This window comes from Moschus berezovskii, chromosome 7 (assembly GCF_049115385.1).
Source record: "Moschus berezovskii isolate FMDL1 chromosome 7, NW_MosBer_1.0, whole genome shotgun sequence".
NCBI classification, from domain to species: Eukaryota; Metazoa; Chordata; class Mammalia; order Artiodactyla; family Moschidae; genus Moschus; species Moschus berezovskii.
In genome coordinates, this window is record NC_142466.1 from 101,064,801 (window position 1) to 101,088,019 (window position 23,219).

The following is a 23,219-nucleotide window of genomic DNA, read 5'->3' on the forward strand; positions in this document are numbered from 1 at the left end:
TTTCATAATCTTCAATGGCTTTTCCATCTATTAAAATGGTTTTCAGATTTGTTTAGTTAGTTGTGCAGCTTGGAAGTCCTGTGAATGCAGTTTTGATGGCAGAAGGAAAAAAATGTATAAACACATCATTCTTCTATTTGTTTTTTAATGGAAAACTCATCTTTTAAAAGTGTATGCAAGACTCATCTATAAAAATATACATACGTTAAAAATGTATTAATCCTGTTTGAGGTTTTCGATTATATATTTGCAACTTTTTCATTCAGAGGTGATAGTCGCAAAATATTTGTAAATCAACAGAAAAACTTTAAAGTCCTTTCAGCTTTTTTGTTAACCTATTTTACATTAGGAACAATCCAACATTATTACATTTTAAAGGAAGGATACACTCATTTAGATTTTAGAATACTGGTTCATGGTTTTAAGGAATAGTGCTCAATTATATAATCTATAGCATTTCAGTGTCAAACTTACAGCATATAAAATTTTCTGTCAATTTAGCATCCTTTTCCTGTATACTTTCATTCCTCATCAATACAGTTAGGTGCACAGTTGGACAGCATAAATATATATAAGTGCAAATATCCATACCTAAGTGAAAAAGAAGGAAGTGATTTCTAGCTTTCTGTTTTGTTTTTAATTTGATCAGCTAATGACAATTCTTTGATATTAATCTTTGAGCTCATTGATGTTAGTTTTATAAATATTAAAAATATAGACTTAAATTATAAGATATTTAATGATTTGAGCATATATTCATTTATATTCTGAGTAGTATTTTGAGGAGAATACATTGGGAAATGGTTGACCTGTTGATATACTGATCCAAGTAGTCAGTTAAATTTTCAAGTCTGATGTCTCTTAAAACAAAATCTGTGACTATTTTATCACTAGCACTATCTGCCTCGTATAGGCTGTTATATGTTTTTCTGTTACAGGCTCAGATGAAGTTGAAACATGCCCAACAAGAATTAAAGACTAAACAAACAGAAATTAAGAAGATGGATAGTGGCTATAGGAAAGATCAAGAAGCATTAGAAGCTGTGAAAAAACTTAAAGAAAAACTTGAAACTGAAATGAAAAGGCTAAATTATGAAGGTTTGCCTTTAAAGACATGATGTTAAATCATTAGGAAGTAGTGATTATTAATACAAACTTAAAGGAAATAGCAAGTAGGAAATTTTTTTATCTCATTAATGTTAATGGGAATTAGTATAAAATTATTTATAAATATAATCAGAAAAATATCAAAGTATAAAACAATCCTTTGAAAGGATGAAAATGGTTTTATGTATTGAAAGTATGTCTACTTGACACTTAATAGAAATTCAAAGGTTAAGTATGCTTTTCTTTAATATTTACCAGGAATTTGCATTTTGCTTTTAGAAACGCTTTGGAAGTAGAGATTGCTAATATTTTCCTTAAAACAGTAGAATATTTGAGTTTTTAAAACTTGGTTTCAATTTACTTATGGCTTACTGTTCAGAAAACAAGGAGGAAAGCCTTCTGGAAAGGCGCAGGCAGCTATCTCGTGATATCAGTAGATTGAAAGAAACAGAAGAAGCTCTCTTGGCCAGATTTCCCAATCTTCGATTTGCCTATAGGTAAGAATTAAATCTTGAATTTGAACATGGTAGTAACTAGGATATATTTTTGTATAAAAGTTACCGTAAGCTGCTTTTCCTTAATTGATTTTTCTTTTTTTCCTTAAATCTTTCTTGAATGTTTCAGATTTGTAGATGGGAAATTCTTGTGAAATTTAAGGCTACTAATGCCACTGATCTCAAGACCAAAACGAGGGGAGTTTAATCTTAGTCCAAAAAGTTTCTTTAAAGTTATTTTATCATTAATGTTAAATAGCTGTGTTAACATTTTACAATTTGTTTTATTAATGCTATATGGTTTTTTCTTGGAATACTTAATATATGTATTACAAAGATTAAAACATTAAAGTTATTTTTGTTACCCTGAAAACATTATGTATACTGAAAGATCTTTTTTTGATTTTAAGACAATAGTCTATTAAGGGTACAATAGCATATGGAGAAGGAAATGGCAACGCACTCCAGTGTTCTTGCCTGGAGAATCCCGGGGACGGGGGAACTTGGTGGACTTCCATCTATGGGGTCACACAGAGTCCGACACGACTGAAGTGACTTAGCAGCAGCAGCATACTGTATCGGAGAAGGAAATGGCAACCCACTCCAGTACTCTTGCCTGGAAAATCCCATGGACAGAGGAGCCTGGTAGGCTGCAGTCCATGGGGTCGCTAAGAGTGGGACATGACTGAGCGACTTCACTTTCACTTTTCACTTTCATGCATTGGAGAAGGAAATGGCAACCCACTCCAGTGTTCTTGCCTGGAGAGTCCCAGGGACGGGGGAGCCCGGTGGGCTGCCATCTACGGGGTCACACAGAGTCAGACACGACCGAAGTGACTTAGCAGCAGCAGCAGCATACTGTTCAGTTCAGTTCAGTTCAGTCGCTCAGTCGTGTCCGACTCTCCGCGACCCCATGAATCACAGCACGCCAGGCCTCCCTGTCCATCACCAACTCCCGGAGTACACTCAAACTCATGTCCACAGAGTCGGTGATGCCATCCAGCCATCTCATTCTCCGTCGTCCCCTTCTCCTCCTGCCCCCAACCTTTCCCAGCATCAGAGTCTTTTCCAGTGAGTCACCTATACTTTAAAAAAACAGGGTATGTTAATGTATAAAAGCTTTGTTACTAAAAAAACTATCAGCTGACAATGCAAGTTTGCCACAGAACTTCAATTTGTAAAAAACAAAATGACAGCGGAAAACATCAATATTGGTAAAACACGATAAAAGGTGTGTCTGTAGCTGGACAGTCATGAGATATTTGAAATCTTTTAATTTTGTTAAAACTACTGTTTATTGTGCTTTCAATTTAATGTATTGTCAGAAAGAGCTCGTGACTAGTAAAGTACAACTTTTTATTGTCTAAGATTAATTTTTGTCCACTTTTCTGTTTTAGGGATCCAGAGAAGAACTGGAATAGAAATTGTGTGAAGGGACTTGTAGCTTCACTGATCAGTGTAAAAGATACTTCTGCAACCACTGCGTTAGAATTAGTGGCCGGGGACCGACTCTACAATGTTGTAGTAGACACAGAGGTAAACTGATTTTAGTTAAAGAAAACATATAATTGCTGTTAAAACAGTAATAGCTGCTAGCTTGAAAAATTATTTGCTTTTAGAAGAATTGTGTACGTTCTTGACGTTTTAAACTTCTAAGGCTAAATGTTGGGCTTCCCTGACGGCTCAGCTGGTAAAGAATCCGCCTGCAATGTGGGCGACCTGGGTTTGATCCCTGGGTTGGGAAGATCCTCTGGAGAAGGGAATGGCTACCCACTCCAGTATTCTGGCCTGGAGAATTCCATGGACTGTCTAGTCCATGGAGTTGCAAAGAGTTGGACATGACTGAGCGACTTTCAGTTAAGGCTAAATGTTTATCTTTACAGGGTAAAACGACAGAGTTAATGACTTCTTTTTATTATGTTATTTATTATATTTTATTAACATTATTCCAGAGGGAGTTGTATGCTAACTCCAGAGTCCAGAATGCATGTATCCACCTAAGAATTTTGATTGTTCAGGATAGTAGGCACTGAGCATATTTATGAATTCCTAAACTTGTACTGTTTCCATTGAAATGTTTTTTGTTGTCATTAATATTTTTTTCATTTCTAATGCACAATGTTTTAGGTTACTGGAAAAAAGCTACTAGAAAAGGGGGAATTGAAGCGTCGATACACTATAATTCCACTCAATAAAATTTCATCCAGATGTATTGCTCCAGAAACTCTGAGGATTGCTCAGAATCTAGTAAGTCTTTTTTATATGCTTTGTCTGCATCTTACTTTTTTTTTTTTAATTATAGGACATTAACTTTGTCCTCTGAAGTAAATTGGGATTTCAATCATGTATCAAACCACAAATTTTATTGTGTTAACCGTGCTTTAAAAAGTTAAGATACCAAAGAGAATAAAATCAACTTTTGTGAAATTAGAAGGAAAGAGAATAGAAATGTTGGATGACTAAAATTCCCTTTGATATTTTAAAGTTGTAGTGTAGAATGTCTTTAAAAGATTTTTATTGAAATATAGTTGGTTTAAATGTATTTTAGATACACTGCTAAATGACTCAGTTATACATACATATGTATATCCATTATTTTTCAAATTTTTTTCCCATATAGGTTATTACAGAATATTGAGTAGAGTTCCCTGTTCTGTACACTAGGTCCTTGTTAGTTATCTGTTTTATTTTTGTGTGTTGTGTGTGTTAAGTCACTTTAGTCATGTCTGACTCTTTGTGACCCTATGGACTGTAACCTGCTAGGCTTCTCTGTCCCTGGGATTCTCCAGGCAAGAATACTGGAGTGGGTTGCCATGGCCTCCTCCAGGATCTTACCTTCTGCATTGGCAGGTTGGTTCTTTACCACTAGCGCCTCCTGGGTAGTAGAGTTCCCTGTGCTATACAATAGGTCCTTGTTATGTTTTATTTATAGTAGTTTGTAAATGTTAACCCTAATCTCCTAATTTAATACTTCCCCTACATTTCCCCTTTGGTAGTCATAAGTATGATTTTTGAAATCTGTGAGTCTGTTTTATAAATAAGTTCATTTGTATCAACTGAATTCTTTTTAGCATTTGCTTGTCTGTAAAGCTTATGATTTCTCTGTTGAATCTGAAGGAGATCCTTCTGTGTAATCTCTTGGTTGTAGGTTTTTCTCTTTCATCAACAGGGCTTCCCTTATGCCTCAGCTGGTAAAGAATTGGGTTCCATGCCTGGATTGGGAAGATCCCCTGGAGAAGGGAATAACTACCCACTCCAGTTTTCTGGCCTGGAGAATTCCATGGTTTGTATAGTCCATGGAGTTGCAAAGAGTTGGACATGACTGAGTGACTCACTTTCACATTAAACATTAAACTTTTGATTTCTGATTAATTAGAATTATAGAGCTTATAGAGGAATATAGGAATTCTGCAGGCTTTTTTCATGCCATGCACACTTAAACCAGCTACAGTGATAACCATTATGGAAGATAATCTGTCAGTCTTGCAGCGATGCTTCTCTACTAGAGTTTTTCTAGATTGCCCACCAGCCTGTGAACATGCAAAGCAGGTGGCCAGGATAGGCAATCAGCTGCTGAGCTGGATCTGGATTAGTATGGTTTCTGGTGAATAGATGAGTGCAAGAAAATATATTTCAAAGGCTACTGTGGTTGCATGATATTTGGTAAGAACATGAAACCAGTTTTAACTCTCAGTAGTGATATCAGTATTTGAGCAGGTATTCTAAGTTCATGAGTTGAAAAAACAATTCTGTGAAACCTGAAACTGCATGTATAATTAAGATAATAAATGGATATGCAGTAAATTTCTGAAATTGAGAAGCCTTCAATGAAAATTGTTTCCAATCAGGAGAAGAACGATAAGTATAGAGTAAATAGGTGGTAATTTGGGTTAGTACTTCTTTTACTTTGAAAAATCACCTTAGAGTCTAGAAGGAAGTTATTTTCGTCTTGGGTCAAGTTCCAGTGTTAGAAGTAAGTTGAGGTTTTAAGTAACAACAAAAGTACTTTTACCCAGATCCCCTAACCACACACACTGAATGGTAATGCTATGTCAGAGGACATTGCTGAACACATGTTGCAGAGAGCTGCCTTCATTATGATTTCTGCTACTGCTACACTCCATAAAGTATATTAGGTTGGTTTACAAATGTAGGCTGAGGTAGCCATCATAAACAATAGGTGAGAAAACAGTTGGATCAAAATAAAAGATTGAGAGATTTTTTAAATTACTTTTTTGCTCTCAATTACTGTTTTCGTTTCTGTAACTGGAAGGTATTGCTCTAGCATGTGTTATTTGAATGGAAAAGTATTCACTTTGGGACAACCAAGTTGATAGTTGAAGTAAAACATGTAATTGTGTAACTCGGTTGGTCTAGAAATTATACTTTAAGAAAGTGTGTTCACAGATAATCCACTTTGAATTTAGAAACTTGATAGTAGCTTCTACTTGATTGAAACTCATGACTGGTATTTTAGCTAAATGTTTTACTTAGATTTTTCAATGTTTAAACTTGAATTGTTTTTTTCTAAAAGTGAGTTTCTATAGCATTTTAGAAAATTCAAAGAGTTGTAGTGCTGGGTATGTATATTAAGTTACTGTTAGTATTTTATACCAACAATTGTGGGCATTATTAGTATTTTATAAAATAGTATTTGAAAGGAAAGGAGTAATATGTATTATGACATATATGTTTTCCCACAGGTTGGCCCTAATAATGTTCATGTGGCTCTTTCCCTGGTTGAATACAAACCAGAACTTCAGAAGGCAATGGAATTTGTCTTTGGAATGACGTTTGTTTGTGACAATATGGATAATGCAAAAAAAGTAGCTTTTGATAAAAGGATAATGACTAGAACTGTAACTCTAGGAGGCGATGTGTTTGATCCTCATGGGACATTGAGTGGAGGTAGGATTTATATCATTTTGTCCTCATAATTCTTTGTTCTAAATAGGATGGGGACTTTTTTTTTAATAGGAAATACTGGGGTTGGAATAATTTCAGTGTTTTATTCCTAATCAAAGGATTGAGTTTTCATTTGTAACAGTTACTTGTTATTAATTGAGAAATTACACACTGTCATCATCCAGATGGAACTCATAGTCTAGTAATCAGTACTATAGCTTTTCTTGCTCATCTTAAGTCTATTCTTGTTTTCTATTTTTTCCTTTATTAAGATATTCTAGTCACTGGGAAATGAAGTATTTTTATTCAATGCAATTGTAGCTTGACCACCCAGTTTTTCTTTAGGAAACATGTTAACTTCTAATATGTGTATATGCTACTGCTCCTGTCAAAAGTAAAGCAAAACTTTAAATCTGCCTTTGAGATGGTGCCTTAAGAAAGGACTTCTTAAGTAGTGACCATGTATTTTCTGTCCTAATATTTGTGACACTGTTTCCATATCCATCTCAAGTGACCATGTAATAAATAACAAATACTGAATAGTACTTACTGTGTACTAGGCAGTGTTGTAAGCCTGTACTGTCCAATACAGTAGCTACTAGCCACGTGTGACTTTCCATTTAAATAAGGTAATTAAAATTAAAATAATTTTTAATTGCACTAGGCATATTTCAAGGGCTCAGTAACCACAGTGGTTAGTGGGTAATTGGATCGTGCAAATATAGAACATTTCTATCATTCTATAAAGCCCTATCCTAAGGACTTTAATTAGTTCATTTAATCTTTTTAGTAACCTTGAGGTAGACAATACTGTCTTTTCCATTATATGTTTGTAGAAACTAAAGTATAGAGCAGTTAAGAATTTGCTGATTTGCAGAGCCAGGGTCAGAGTTTAAACTCAGGTAATCTGATTTCACAGTTTGTGCTTTTAACCAAACCAGGAGACTTGGATGCCTCTCGAGTTATGAAGTATCTTAATTTCTTTCTAGTCCAAGAAAATAGTAGCCAATATAATGAGTTTCATGATCAAGTTCCCCAGTGTACACAGTGACTAGTATCTACAATTGGAAGATAGAGACCAAATATTTTAAAATATCTAGACTAGAAGGAACATTTTAGATTTCACTGAATTATATGTTCTTGAAATTCCTCCTTAAGTGATGGCAGATATGTAACCCCATGTCATATAAGCAAAGTGTTCATAATAGCATTGTTGACTGACCTTCACTTTCTTCCATCAAACTTAGAGTTTTCTTGACAGCTTAACACCTCAGCCTGTTACTGCCAGATAGTTATAATGCATGTAAGGTGAAACCAGTTTACTCTGCTATGTCGAGTTTAGTCTACGTTACAATATGGTAATAAACAACTTCCAAATTTCAGTGGCTTACAGATTTATTCAATAATTATGCTACATCATGTTACGTGTCTCTGCTCCATGTTATTCTCATTATGGGACTTAGGCTGACTGAAAGACCTTTTTTTTTTTTTAACATACTTTACTCATGGGAAAGGGAAAACAAATGGTAAATTATGTTCTGCCTCTTAACGCTTACTTTCAGAAGAGGCAGATTTCCCACTTCATCAGCTAGAGCAAAGCACATGGCTAAGCCTGATCTTAGTAGAGCAGAAAATGGTCCTGAGAGGGATCCACCCAGTGAGCAGAGGCAATGATTATTTTGAATAAATAATCCACTGCATATGGAGTATTTGTTATCACATATGTATGCCCTAAGATTCAAATGATAAATTGGATTCTGTAACTTCATAAACCACTTAAGATTGGCTGTTGAATTATTTCAAGTTTAAATCTCTTAGAAAACCTTATTGTTTACTAAACATGGTGACTTAGTGTCTAAGGCCTGTTTCAATTTGCCTCTGTCAGGTTTTCGATCCCAGGCAACTTCCATTTTAATGAAGTTTCAAGAACTCAAAGATGTTCAAGATGAGCTCAGAACCAAGGAGAATGAGCTACAGGCTCTAGAAGAGGAATTAGCCAGTCTTAAAAACACTGCTGAAAAGTAAGACTTTGGTTGGATTATGCTGTTATTAAAATTTTTTTTGGTCAAAGATCTGCATCTTCATGGTAGAAGATTAAAAAAACTAACATTTAAAGAAATACTTATGACTTTAAAAAAAATAATAACCTTAGTATTGAATAAGTTGTGAATTGATAACTTAATCAGGTTTTTTTTTAATATAAGTAATGTCTTTGTTTTACGAAATTATGGAATGTTAATTAAAAGGAAGAAAGAAAAATCAGCCAAATATTCCTATTTTTCCACTGAGATATATACTCTGTTAACATTCTGTGGGGAGTAGTGAGGAAATACACAGATGCTCTGAAGGTTGATACCAGAGGACACTTGAGTCCTTGATTTGAAAGGATGTAATATGCTATAGCATTGATTGGGTGTCTGCACTAAGTTTTGCAGCCTTATGGCTGTCCTATACATGTTGAAGATAGCTAGTTTGCCTGTGGAGAAGTTAAACAAGTTTTTGTCAAAAGATACTGCTAAAATTAAAGTGTTTACTTTCCGTGTTTTTTCTTTGTGGGTGTGGATATAGGTATGTGTGTGTACTGTTCAACATTACTACTGTTTGTGTATGGTACATATTTATGTATGAAGAAATATATGTATGCCACATTTTTTTTTTCATAATTGGGTTCGTGCTATTCAAGGTAACCCTTTTTGTCTCTTAACATTATTTACTATTGCATACTTCATGTGCCAAGTACTCTTCAAAGAACTGGGAATATAGCAGTGAATCAAATAGATAAATCTCTTCCTTTATCTTATTTTCATATGTGGAGTTGGGGCAACAGATAATATAAAAAGTTAAATGGGTAAAAGGTATGTTAGATAATGCTAAGTTGTAAGAATAAAAATGTAAAATAGGAAAGTAGTATTGAAAGTTTATATGGAGTGGGCAGGGAAGGCCTTACTGAGAAGATGACTTTTGAATAAACACCTGAATGATGTTGAGTGAACTCACTGTGTGGTTATCCAGAAGAGTCCTTACTTTCTTTAAAAACTTCAGGAGTATAAATGCCACAAACTTAACAAAGTACAGTATTTGAGAGTTTAATTGTAATTTTTTTCTAATCCCTCTGAAGATGGCAAGTGGGAAATGAGATAAAATTAAACATTTTATTTAGAATCACAATACTGAATGAAGGTAAGAGAAAATAAAAGATAAAAACTTAAATTTTTTTTGAGGGGTAAACTTTTGGCATTTATCTTCTGAAATTATCAAAGCTTAGAATAGTACTAAGACTTTTTTGGGACACAGTTTATATATGGAAAAGATTGTTTACACTAAGAGTGGCCATTCCGAGATGTAAATTATATCAAAATGCCCACTTTCAAACACTATATACATGTAAAGCCTACCTTTTGCCTTCATTGACATATGACATTAATCATAAAATGAAGAAACTTTCTGTGAGAAAGAAACAAAAAGATGTTTCTGAAATGTGGAAGTTCTGTCAAGGGAATGAATTACAAACTCAATTGTAGTTACATTTGGCTTGGAACTGTTAAGTTTGCTGAGCAGTACTAGGTCGTTTATTCTGCAAAGTTGTTTTGTAGACTAATTGTGGCCCTCCAGGAAGAAAAAATAGATTTTGAAAAATGAAAGTGGAAGGGTCACCTAAAGCCATTCTTTCATAGATCATATCAGGAAAATAGCTTGCCTTTTTTTAAAAATTTCCTTACATTTTTAAATGAATTGAAAAATGACTCTGAGTTAAAATTACGGCTTTTTAATTGCTGTCAAGTAGTCTCAGACAAGAATACTCAAGGGAGTATTTATAAGTTGCTTGTTTTTTGCCCTCAGACCTCGTGATTTTCTAGTTACAAGCAACCTTTGAATTTACTATAATTTAAAATTTCACTGCAGCTGAATTAGCAAAATACCTTCCAAAGCTGTAATTTGAAGCTGCCAGAACTGGGGGACAATTACATGATCTGCAAAAAAAAGTGCTTCGTGAATATTTAAGTTTAGTAGTGTGTCATTTGGAGCCCCCCAAAAATAAAGTCTGACACTGTTTACACTGTTTTTCCATCTATTTCCCATGAAGTGATGGGACCAGATGCCATGATCTTTGTTTTCTGAATATTGAGCTTCAAGCCAACCTTTTCACTCGCTGACTTCAGCCATGAAATTAAAAGACGCTTACTCCTTGGAAGGAAAGTTATGACCAACCTAGATAGTGTATTAAAAAGCAGAGACATTACTTTGCCAACCAAGGTCCGTCTAGTCAAGGCTATGGTTTTTCCAGTGGTCATGTATGGATGTGAGAGTTGGACTGTGAAGAAGGCTGATCGCCGAAGAATTGATGCTTTTGAACTGTGGTGCTGGAGAAGACTCTTGAGAGTCCCTTTACTGCAGGGAGATCCAGCCAGTCCATTCTAAGGGAGATCATTCCTGGATGTTCATTGGAAGGGCTGATGCTGAAGCTGAAACTCCAATATTTTGGCCACCTCAATGCGACGAGTTGACTCACTGGGAAAGACTGATGCTGGGAAGGATTGAGGGCAGGAGGAGAAGGGGACGACAGAGATGAGATGGCTGGATGGCATCACCGACTCTATGGACACGAGTTTGAGTGAACTCTGGGAGTTGGTGATAGACAGGGAGACCTGGCGTGCTGTGATTCATGGGGTTGCAAAGATTTGGACACGACTAAGCGACTGAACTGAACTGAACTGTGTCATTTTAAACCACCAGTCTCCTTACAAAATGGATGGAATGTTATTATTTTTTAAAACATTTGAAACTGGGGATTGAGCTAACCAAATTTTTGAAATTTTATATAATTGTTGTATATTCTGTTTTTGTGATGGGGACTGTTATGGAGTTTTTCTTTTAGATAAGTATCAGTGAAAAGGGTTATTTTTAAGGTAACTTATTTAATTCGAGATTATTAGTATTTTCTAAAATTAAGAAGATTTCTGTGGATGGTTACTATCAGTCTTGGGCATTTAGAGTATTTACCTTCAGTAACCAAGTCAAACTTGAGTTTAATTGATGCTTCAGAAGTGTGGAAGTCATCAAAATGAGTCTTGTAACCAGTGGCATCTTACATTATTTTGTATGAGTTTGTTTTAGGTAAGAGCTTGTTTAAATTCATATCTCAGACATCAGAATAATTGTCATTTATTATAAACTTTTCTTCCTTAAGGTATCGCCACCTCAAACAGCAGTGGGAGATGAAAGCTGAGGAGGTAGATTTATTACAGACCAAGCTTCAGCAAAGCTCGTACCACAAGCAACAGGAAGAATTAGATGCTCTTAAAAAAATCATTGGTAAGATAAAAACATTTTATGCTAATCTGTTTCAGCTGATAACCATACTTTAGGTATTTGAAGCTCTCATGTTTATTGTATATTTGAATTAATTATTTTAATTATATGTAATAATTTTCTGTTAATTTGTGCTTTTTTGTTGGGTTGCTCATACTTGTTTTTATTGTTCTCATGGACCACATTACAAATACCTTTTTTGTTATATGCTTGTCTTTTGGTTTTGTTTATGTTTATAGTATTTTTGTTATATGTGTAGTTCAATTTATAACTATCTCTGTCCCTAATTTTAAGAACCTATCTTAAATACCTTTAATCAGAATTTAATTGTATGTGGTAGTTTTAAATTTCTCTTATTCCTTGGACTATTCACAGACCTATAACTCCACTATTATTTTTATTTTTTTTATAAAATTAAAAATGTATTCATTTCATTCACCTTCCCCACCCCCTGCCACGAGCAACCACCAATCTTTTCTTTGTATCTGTGACCTAAGATATTTAAGATTCCACATATAAGTGAGATCATATGGTATTTATCTTTAACTTATTTCACTTCATGCAATGCCCTCAAGGTCCATCCATGTTATTGCAAATGGTAGGATTTCCTTCTTTTTTTTATGGTTGAATAGTATGCCGTGGTATGTTTATGCCAGTTTCTTTATCTATTCATCCATTAGTGGGCTCGGGTTCTTTCCATGTCTTGGGTGTTGTAAATAGTGAAGCAGTGAACACCACCTGTCTTTTTGAGAGCCGGTATAACAGTTGAGGTGATTGCTGTCTGGTTTTGATTTGAATTTCCCTTTTGATTAATGTTGAGTATCTTTTCATTTACCTCTTGGCCGTTTGTACATCTTCTGTGGAAAATGTGTATTCAGGCCCTCTATTTTTTTATTTGATCAGTTTTCTTTCCTGTTGAATCATATGAGTTCTTAATATGGTTTAGATATTAACCCCTTATCAGATAGATGATTTACAGATGTTTTCTCCTATTCAGTAGGTTGCCTTTTAGTGTTGCTGATGATTTGTTTTGCTATGCAGAAGCTGTTTGGTTTGATGTAGTCCCCCTTGTTCATTTTTGCTTTTGTTACCTCTGCTTTTGGTGTCAAATTCAAAAGAATCATCAAAACCTATGTTATGGAGCTTACCACCTGTTTTCTTCTAGGATTTTCATGATTTCAGGTTTTTCTTTCAAGTCTTTAATCCATTTTGACTTAATTTTTGTATGTGGTGTTAGAAAGTGGTCCGGTTTCCTTCTTTTGTAAGTGACTGTCCAGGTTCCTTGCAACATTTACTGAAGAGACTGTCTTTTCCCCATAATATATTCTTGGCTCCTTTGTCATAAATTAATTGATTGTGTATGCATGGGCTTTGTTTTGGGCTTCTTTTATTCAATAGTTCCATTGATCCTTGTGTCTATTTTTATGCCACTACTCTACTGGTTTAATTACTCTAGCTTTGTAATATAGTTTGAAATCAGGGAGTATGGCGCCTTCAGTTTTGTTCTTTTTCAAGCTTGCTTTGGCTTTTGTGGTTCCATACAAATTTTCAGATTGTTCATTCTATTCCTATGAAGTGTGCCATTGACATTTTGATAAGTTCTGACTTGAATCTGTAGCTTGCATTGGGTAATATGGACATTTTATCAGTACCCTTCCAATCTGTGAACAGACTATTTTTCCATTTATTTCTGTCTTCAGTTTCTTTCATCAGCGTTGCATCATTTTCAGTGGACATATCTTTCACCTCCTTGGTTAAATTTATTCTTAGGTATTTTCTTTATGATACAGTTGTGAATGGGATTGTTTTCTGTATAGAAACAACAGATTTTTATAATTGATTTTGTATTCTGCAGCTTTGTTGACTTTGCTTATTATTTCCAACAGTTTTTTGATGGAGTCTTTACAGTTTTTTGTTTATAAGAGGGTTTTCTATTTATGTCATCTACAAATAGCGACAGTTTCACTTCTTTCTTTCCTACTGGGATGCCCTTCTTTTCTTTGCCCTGTTGCTATAGCACTTCCAATACTGTGTTGAATAAAAGTGGTATGGGCATCCTTATCTTTTTCTTGGTCTTAGAGGAAATGCTTTCAGCTTTTTACCATTGAGTATGATGTTTGCTGTGAGCTTGTCATGTGTATAGCCTTGTTTATTCTCTCTATACTCACTTTACTGTGTTTTTATCATAAATGTTGGATTTTCTCAAGTGCTTTTTCTGCTGTTGAGATGACCATGATTTTTATCCTGAATTTGTTATTATAGTGTATCATATTCACTAATTGGCAGATGTTAAACTATCATTGTATCCCTGGAGTAAATCCCACGTAGTCATGGTGTCGGAGAAGGCAGTGGCAAGCCACTCCAGTACTCTTGCCTGGAAAATCCCATGGATGGAGGAGCCTGGTAGGCTGCAGTCCGTGGGGTCGCTAAGGGTCGGACACGACTGAGCGACTTCACTTTCACTTTTAACTTTCACACATTGGAGAAGGAAATGGCAACCCACTCCAGTGTTCTTGCCTGGAGAATCCCAGGGATGGGGGACCCTGGTGGGCTTCCGTCTATGGGGTCACACAGAGTCGGACACGACTGAAGTGACTTAGCAGCAGCAGTCATGGTGTATGATTCTTTCAATGTGTTGTTGAATTCCGTTTGCTGGTGTTTTGCTGAGGATTTTTGCATTTATGTTTATCAGGGATGATAGCCTGTGATTTTTTTTTTTGCTTGTGGTGTCCTTGTCTGGTTTTAATATCAGGATGATGACGACTTCACAAAATGAGTTTGGAATAATTTTCTTTTTGTCTGCTTTTTGGAAGAATTTGAAAAGGAAAGATTGGTATTAATTCTTTAAATGTTTGATTTAATTCAGCTGGACTTTTATTGGTTGGGAGGTTTTTGATTCCTTATTCAATTTCCACATTACTAATCTGTCTTTTCAGGTTTTCTATGTCATCATGATTGAATCTTGATAGGTTGTCTTTTTCTAGGGATTTATTTCTTATGGGTTGTCTGATTTGTTGGTGTGAAATTTTTCATAGTTACCTTGTCTGATTCCTTATATTTCTGTGATATCAGTTGTAGTATTTTTTATTTCTGACTTTGAGTCTTTTTTTTCCCCTTAGGTCTAGCTGGAAGGTTGTCGGTTTTAAAGAACCAGATTTTAATTTCATGTTTTTTTTGTTTTTTTTTTTTTAGTCTCAATTTATTTCCACACTGATCTTTATTATTTTCTTCCTTCTATGGGTTTTGTTTTTTCTTCTTTTTGATGCAATTCTAAATGGGACTGTTCAGTATATAGAAACACAACAGATTTTTGGTGTAAAGTTGAGATTTTTCTTGTTTCTTTAGGTAGGCATTTTGTAGGAAATTGTATAATCATGTCTTTCAAGGTTATGTTTGTACCTAGTCCTAACACTTAACAGTGTATGTTGATTGAGACCATAACATGCTCATTCTATCTTACTTTATTTTTTAATTTATAAATTCAGAGGTAATATGTTTCCTATGTATGTTTTCACAATATTTCTCTACTTTAATAAGTTTCCTTGAATAAAAATATGTGATAAAGGAACACTAAGTTAAGCTTTTTTATGGGGTTAATTAAAAGTATTCTTATAACTAAAATAAAAATACCATAGTTATGTGCTCAGTTCTGATTTTAGGAAGCATATGGTATATAAAATGGTCTGTGATCTTTTTATAAGTTAAATTGTAGGTAGAGTTTATGTTACTCAATTTCATGGGATTGGAAATAATTTCTTTACAGAATTTAGATAATTCAAGTATGGCTGTAACGTATGACCTGTGTTTTCAATACACTATTTCTAGAATAAGGTTAGAACAGTTAATTTTTTTTTTAAACTCTTGCCTCCAACTTTCTATGCCTTTTCTTCTCTTAAAAGTTGAACTGTTACTAGTTAGAAGATCTCATTTCATTGTATTTGCCTGCTTTATGATGCAGAGGAAAGTGAGGAGACCTTAAAAAACACCAAAGAAATTCAGAAAAAAGCCGAAGAAAAATATGAGGTATTGGAGAATAAGATGAAAAATGCAGAAGCTGAAAGAGAGAGAGAACTGAAGGATGCACAGAAAAAACTAGATTGTGCCAAAACTAAAGCAGATGCTTCTAGCAAGAAAATGAAAGAAAAACAACAGGTAATTTTTTTTTTAATAGAATTAATCTTTTAACATCAGCGTAGAACTCAAGGGTGGTAGAGCACCATTGGTTGATTTGGCCTTCTTCATCGATATTTGTCACAAATCCAAAAGTGAGAGACAAGGTTGCTTGATAAAGGTTTGATTTTAATAATGTTTCGTTCAGGAGTGGACCAAAGCTTGTACCAAGCTGTGTCATATCAGAGACTCACTGTTGACGTTTCTGTTTGGTGATCATCTGTTTGAACATACACTGTGAAAGAATAATGACAACAAAGCAGGTTATATTTGCAGTGTTATTCAATTGTAGACTATTTTGGATAGTTTCAGGGCTGGAATTTGAACCTGTGTTTTTCTGTTTACAAAGGACATGCTCAATCACTATTCCATATAATTTCACTATTGAATACAATTTCACTTAAATCTAACTTTCCTTCACAGTTCTTTTTAAGCCCACCTTATGATTCTACTATTAAATATTTAGCTTTACACAAAGCATTTTGTAAAGAACTAAAGGCTATAATGGGGAAGAAGAGAAACTATTTTTTTTGTCGTTAAATAATTGTTTAAAAGTTTTTACCTCTCTTAATTTATCTGCTATATAGAATTCTGTGTTGTTTTTCCCTATAGGAATAAAAGGATGAAATAGTTTATGTAAAGTTCTTTGAACCCATAAAAATTGTATGTACATTTTTTAAATAAGAAAAATAAATTTCTTTTTCCCTTTTTTCTTTGGAAGCAGCTTACATGTTTTCAGTAGTTAAGTAAGCTATGGTCCCTACTTGCTTGAGTATCTTACTAGTTTTGCTGACATGTGTGTAATTATTTTTCAATAGTTGGTAACTGTTGAATGCCCAGATGCTGTGTTTTTTATAGGAAGTTGAAGCTATCACCCTGGAGCTGGAGGAGCTCAGGAGAGAGCATGCATCCTATGAACAACAGCTTGAAGCTGTAAAGGAAGCTATCATATCCTATGAGGGTCAGATTGCAGTAATGGCCTCTGAGGTGGCTAAAAATGAGGTAAGAGTGATTTAACCACATTAGAGAAATACAAATATCAATCTGCTTCTGAAATGGTGGCTTAAAGATGTTTGACTTCAGAGGTCTCAGTCTCTTCACCCTTGTCATGATGAGAAGGAAAATGATGATTACCAATCAGAAAGAGTCCTGAAATAATATCACTAATTGTTTTAATCTAGGTGAATTAGAAAGTGGAAACACCCAGTAATTTGATCAGGCAGAGTTTAAATAAAAATTATTAATTATAACAAGAGTTTGGAATGATGTACGCTTGATTGCTAAGGGGTAGAGAAAACTCTAAAGAATATATGAACAGCAGATACAGGAGCAGTCATTACCTATAAGTTGAAGCAGTGCACCCCCAGAACAAACAAATCTGGAAAAGAGCCCCATTCTACCTGCAAGGCTGAGTACTATGTGTCGTTGGAGAACACATCATTGTGGCCCTCTGGTTGTGGGGTTTGGTGTAGTTGGGAAACCATGCTGAGGAAAGTGCTGCACAGAACATCTGCTGGGAAAACAGCTTTCTGGGACACCAGGGGGACTGGCCACAGGGAGGTGCCCAGCCTGTGGACAGGCTGCAAAGACTGCTGCTGGGGATGCCAGAGGAAGCCATGTAAGTGACAATCTTGCCTTTGAGAAAAGCATATCAGAACCAAGAAGTAAAACTAAAACCCCTTCCTTCTCCAGTGTCCCTACAGCAGCATCCATTACTGATGAGGCTTCATATTGTTACACCTGGCAAGGGAGGAGTGTTCCCATCTCAGAAGCAGGCAGTAAAGGGTGGATTTGGGGTGTGAGGGTTTCATGTTGTGAAGATATTTCTGTTTCCTACAAATATTAGAAATGCTCCCTCATTAACATTGGATACCCTCTTGAGCCTTTTTTGATTTTGACCTTGAAGTCTGTTTTGTGTCATTATTTCTACTCCTACTTTTTAAAACTCAGATATAATTGGCATAATATTTATATTAGTTTCAGGTGTATAATATAATGGTTCAACATTTTAATGTATTGTGAAATGATCACCCCAATAAGTCTGGTAACCATATATAATTACAGATTATTTTCTTGTGATGAGAACTTTGTAAGATGTGTTGTCTTAGCAACTTTGAAATATATAGTAGTATTTATTATTAACTACTGTCACCATGCCCTACAAAGTATAACCACCTTTGGTTTTTTGATACTTTTTTTTTTTTAAGATTTCTGTTCTGTTGCAGTTATGTGCTTTTTGTAGGTCATGTTAACTAAAATGTAACAGCTTCTAACGGGAGTTCCATCCATTTACCTGCAATACAGTAAAGTGTGTTTTGCCTTTTGTCCTCTACTTTTACATTTCCTGTTACATTTTTTCCTTGAGATGATTGTTTTAATTGTGCTGTGCATTGTTTTATAAAGTAGTTCTTTTCTCTTCATTCTATTTGTGGTTAAACTCCAGGTTTTTTTTTTTTAATTTTTAACACATTATCAAATCAATAGCAGAACAATTTTTTAACTATATTTTTGAACATCAGGGATCAAAATGCTTTTCAGCTTTGTGTTTTGTGTTGCTGATTACATTTTCTACAGTTTCTTTTCTACCTCTGACTTACCTTTTTGTCTCATTGCTCCTTATCTTTTACCGTCTTTCATGGACATCATGTTGTGGAGTTTTTTAAAAAATTAGATGTCATATTTTTAAAGAGAAATGTGGAAGTAAAATAAGCCACTTCTTCCTTGATCTAAATAATGATAAAATCAAAGCATATACATATTTCTATAAAGAGAATATCTATTTCTCTATGGAAAACTATAAAATGGATCTCTTAGTTTGTAAATGTTGTTCTTTGAGTCTCTATATTCTGAATTGTTTCTGTTTGCCCTCTTAGGGAGCTAAGAAGAGAAACTGCCTTCAAATTAATTATGTTCAAACAAAACTAAAAACTTTTGCTCAATCTGAAGTGATAGATATCCTTGTTTTTCTCTTAACCATTGTAGATTGAAACAGTTACACCTGTGACGCCATCTTCAATCTTTAGGTGTGAGAGAATCTTCTTCATAAACATGTTTTTGTCATGCGTTTTTGTTTTGGATTTTTTAGATGAATGCTGTGATTTAACTTTCTCCTGCAAAGGACCTTTTATGACACAAACCTATAAAGAAATTACTTATGTCATGTTCAATAACTTAACCATAACGTCAGGTATTGTTTATTGCTCAAAATTATCTTGTTTTCTAATGAGCATACCTTAAAAATTCCTAAATTTTTACTGATGCTTATCATCACTTAAAGAGATCTATTCTTCCTCAGAGTCTTTTAGCAAGTTGTTCTACTCTTTGTTTTCCCCTGCCTCAATCTGAGTTGAGCTAGGTTCTTTTTTTTTTTCAGATGTTTGTGTGAGTTTGTGACCATATCTTTACCAGAAAGACCTTTAAGATCTAGCAGAGAACTTTGAGGGAGAGGAGGTGAGAGTTGGTAGACTAAATCCCAGCTGTAATTTTCACTTGAGAGGGAAACCGATGATAGTAAAAGAGTGAGAAGTTTTTCTTTGTGCCACAGATCTGTTTCTTCAAAAAAGTTTCTCTTCCTCTTCCATATCTCTGTTTTAACCCCTATGTTAGAACCAAACACCCTGACCTTTTGTTGCTACTGTCAAAGGCCTTATGGCTTACTTCTGTAGAAGAGAAAGGAACAAATGCCAGCATACCTTACTTCCACCCCCATTCTTTGCCTTCATAATAAATGGCATTTGGGGTTCTGTCATATTATTTTGTAACCACCACCAGAATCCCACTGTTTCGAGAGACCTCACAGGGCAAATCCCAGTAACCCCTCCTCCACCTAGGTGATCCCAGTTATCCTGTGTCACAGTTGTTGCTTCCAGCATGAACAATGCATCTCATCCCTTTTTTCCTAGTGGTAATACAAGTTTTATCTGTAAATGTGTTAGTCATTTTCATGGGGATATAAAATGTAGAAGGTTAGATGACACATTGCCATCTTATCTAGAAGTCTGTTGGATGATCTTTCAGTAAACCAAAAAATGTCTCCATCTTACCTTGCTGTATGTTGTCTTGTAATTATTCATTTCAGGAGTTAGTAAATAAAGCTCAAGAAGAGGTGACCAAGCAAAAAGAAGTGATAACAGCCCAAGACAACATAGTTAAAGCTAAATATGCAGAAGTAGCAAAACACAAGGAGCAAAACAATGAATCTCAGCTTAAAATTAAGGAACTGGACCATAACATCAGCAAACATAAACGGGAAGCAGAAGATGCTGCTGCAAAGGCATGTTTGTATTGTTCATTTTTATTCTTAGTCAAATTTTTGCCTCTGGGTTTTTGAAATGTTCTGGTAAACTGCTCAGTGAAGAACTTACTATAAATGGCAGAACTACTGTGTGACAGTTTTGAGGCATACAACTGACTGCTTCTCAGCAGCCACCAAATGGCAAAAATATTTTATTTTTAAATTTAATTTCAGAGGGTTTATTCTCATCTCCAAAATGTTTTTAACCAAATATTGAGTGACCTCCCATGGAAATGAGTGTTTTTTTAATCCCCAGTTGTTCATAGAACTAATTACTAACGTATTAATAGTAGTAATATATATTCTTTCAGAGAAGGCAATGGCAAGCCACTCCAGTACTCTTGCCTAGAAAATCCCATGGACGGAGGAGCCTGGTAGGCTGCAGTCCATGGGGTCGTTACGAGTCAATATTCTTTACCTTATTGCAAGTTGAATTTAGGGAACTCAGAGAGAAATATACACAAGGAACTTCTGAAGTAAGGACTTAGTTGGTTTAGGATATCCTTATGAGGATTAGTATAGTCGGTGTTTGAAGTCTCATTTGAAATCTGACGTTTTGCCAAGCAGTGTCTTTGAAATTGTCCCACAGTTTTTTGGTCACTCTTAATTAAAATTTCTTTCATGTATTACAGTAACCTAAGTACTTTAAAGAAAATACTTAGTTTTGCAGGAATTCATTGCTTAGTTAGGAGGCTTCATTTATGTGGTTTTAACAATTCACTCATCATGTTTTCTTACTGGTGTGTAACAGTTTGGTGCTTTTTAAATATTTTTTAGCATCATAAAAGTACAAGAGATTTAATTTCAAAAAGATGGGAACATACAAAACAGTCTTCCACCCTTTTCTGCAAGGGCCATGAGTGCCTGTTCAGGTTCATTGCTTTGTTTAAAAAGCATTTTTTTAATGACCACATGATAATATCCTAATATTTTATTAGTATTGATTTCCCATTTGCCTAGTAGCCTAGTATTAGTGGATTCACTGAACTATTAACCAATGCTAACATTACTGTTAATAGGTTTTTTTTTTAATATAATTGAAAATACTAGTATTGGTAGTTGCTAGGGGATTCTATTTACAGTTAAGTGAAGAGGGTAGAAAGAGGGACTTGCAAGCAGAACTGCTAAAAAGTCAAGTATTCTTTGAAATACATAGTTTATCAAAATTTAATGTATGCTTATACCAGGCACTAAAGATACAAGAATGAGCAACATGCCACAGAATGTGTTCGTGGAGCTCACAGATGGGCAGGAAAGATAGACTAGAAATGACCATATTACTTTAGAGTCTGGTGGTGTGACTGTACTCATGGAATTAATAAGGATGATTGACAAGGATTAGCTTTCAGCAGTCAATACCAATCTTAAATAGTTATAGTAGAAGAAAGTCTTTCTTATGCACTATAATTAAAAATCCTTAATGGTTATATCATATGAGTATTTTACCGTGCCTTGTCAAAAGAGGGTAACAAGGGGATGGAGTTAATATTTAAGATAATATTTTACTTAGATTATAATTTCAAGAATTATTAGATACCAGTCACGATTAGGCTTTCATGATTTTACAGTATCTATGACTTAAATATTTGTGTAAGACTAAACTTTCACAGGTTGTTTTTTTGAATCAATAGATTGAATTTGGTAAAATCTGGAGCCTCATCTCATTATAATGGCAATGTTTACACACACCCACATACACTTCTTAACTATTTCTCTGAGTTCACATTTATTTGGGTGCTTAAGTAATATCTTTTTCTGTTTCTACTTTTTTTTAGCCTATCCTCTAGGTAAAAATATTCATACTTCTTATAGGTTCACAGTCAACAATGAGTCTCATTTTTTTTTTTTTCAAATGAGTCATTATGGGATTTTTCTCTAAAATGTTTGCAAAAATTAGTAAATATTTAAGAAACTAATTTTTAAACATAGGTTTGTGAGCAGTGATGTCATTCGATTATCTTGTGACTAGGTGTCCAGAATGCTGAAAGACTATGACTGGATTACTGTAGAAAAACACCTCTTCGGGCAGCCCAACAGCACCTATGATTTCAAAGCTAACAGCCCAAAGGAAGCTGGGGAGAGACTTCAGAAGTTACAAGAAATGAAGGAGAAACTAGGAAGAAATGTCAACATGAGAGCCATGAATGTACTGACTGAAGCTGAAGAGCGTGTAAGTCACTTTGCTATGACTGTGGCCCCTTTAAAACCTGAGTAGCACTGCTGGTTTTTATGACCCCTGATGTGTGTGTACTCAGCTGTTTCTGACTCTGCGGCCCATGGACTGTAGCCTGCCGGGCTCCCCTGTCCTTGGGATTCTCCAGGCAAGAATACTGGAGCAGGTTGCCATTTCCGTCTCCAGCAGATATGACCCCTGAGACAATTATTAGAGTCAGTCTAATAATTTAGACTTAAATTTTAGATTTAAAATCTTTGCTTTATGCTTCTGAAAATTTGTTTTGTGTTTTCCTTTTCTTCCTTTTCAGTTATTTCTTTTCTTATTTCATTCTTTTTGTATCATCAGTTATATGATCTGTTGTGCTTAAATGACTTTTTCACTGGCTTTTCCATTTGATGTGAACATGTTCAACCCCTTTCTTATTTTTGGTTTAAATAAAAACACTTTTGATCTTGTTAACTCCTCACATTTTTATCATTTCTTTCACTTATCTTTTTGAAAGGCTTTGAAGAAGACTCTACAGGTTTTCCCCACTATCCAAAAAGTAGGGCATTCCTTTGAAACCCTTCCTATGCCAAAATGGTATAAAGCAAAGAAGCAATTACTGTAGGGCCCATCTTGCTAACAGATGCACAGAGCAAACTGAGATAAAGCACAGATGCTCACAGACACAGTTCAAACCTGTGGAGGAGGCTTGATGCTGAGATGCTCGGTGTTGTTCCCATGCGGAGCGTGATGGTACCACTCTCACTACTTAGGGTTT

At 34.8% G+C, this 23,219-nt stretch overlaps 1 protein-coding gene across 1 annotated transcript in view; it reads left to right on the forward strand.

Annotated features, from left to right (window-relative positions):
• Positions 1 to 23,219, forward strand: part of SMC2 (structural maintenance of chromosomes 2) — a 52,317-nt gene that overhangs the window by 15,754 nt on the left and 13,344 nt on the right. Inside the window, exons 11-21 of the mRNA XM_088838217.1 lie at positions 939 to 1,098; positions 1,487 to 1,604; positions 2,999 to 3,137; positions 3,729 to 3,848; positions 6,305 to 6,509; positions 8,392 to 8,527; positions 11,695 to 11,819; positions 15,775 to 15,968; positions 16,845 to 16,988; positions 20,065 to 20,259; positions 22,250 to 22,450. Of these exons, the coding sequence (XP_088694343.1) occupies positions 939 to 1,098; positions 1,487 to 1,604; positions 2,999 to 3,137; positions 3,729 to 3,848; positions 6,305 to 6,509; positions 8,392 to 8,527; positions 11,695 to 11,819; positions 15,775 to 15,968; positions 16,845 to 16,988; positions 20,065 to 20,259; positions 22,250 to 22,450 (1,737 nt within the window). The remainder of the gene's footprint in view (positions 1 to 938; positions 1,099 to 1,486; positions 1,605 to 2,998; positions 3,138 to 3,728; positions 3,849 to 6,304; positions 6,510 to 8,391; positions 8,528 to 11,694; positions 11,820 to 15,774; positions 15,969 to 16,844; positions 16,989 to 20,064; positions 20,260 to 22,249; positions 22,451 to 23,219) is intronic.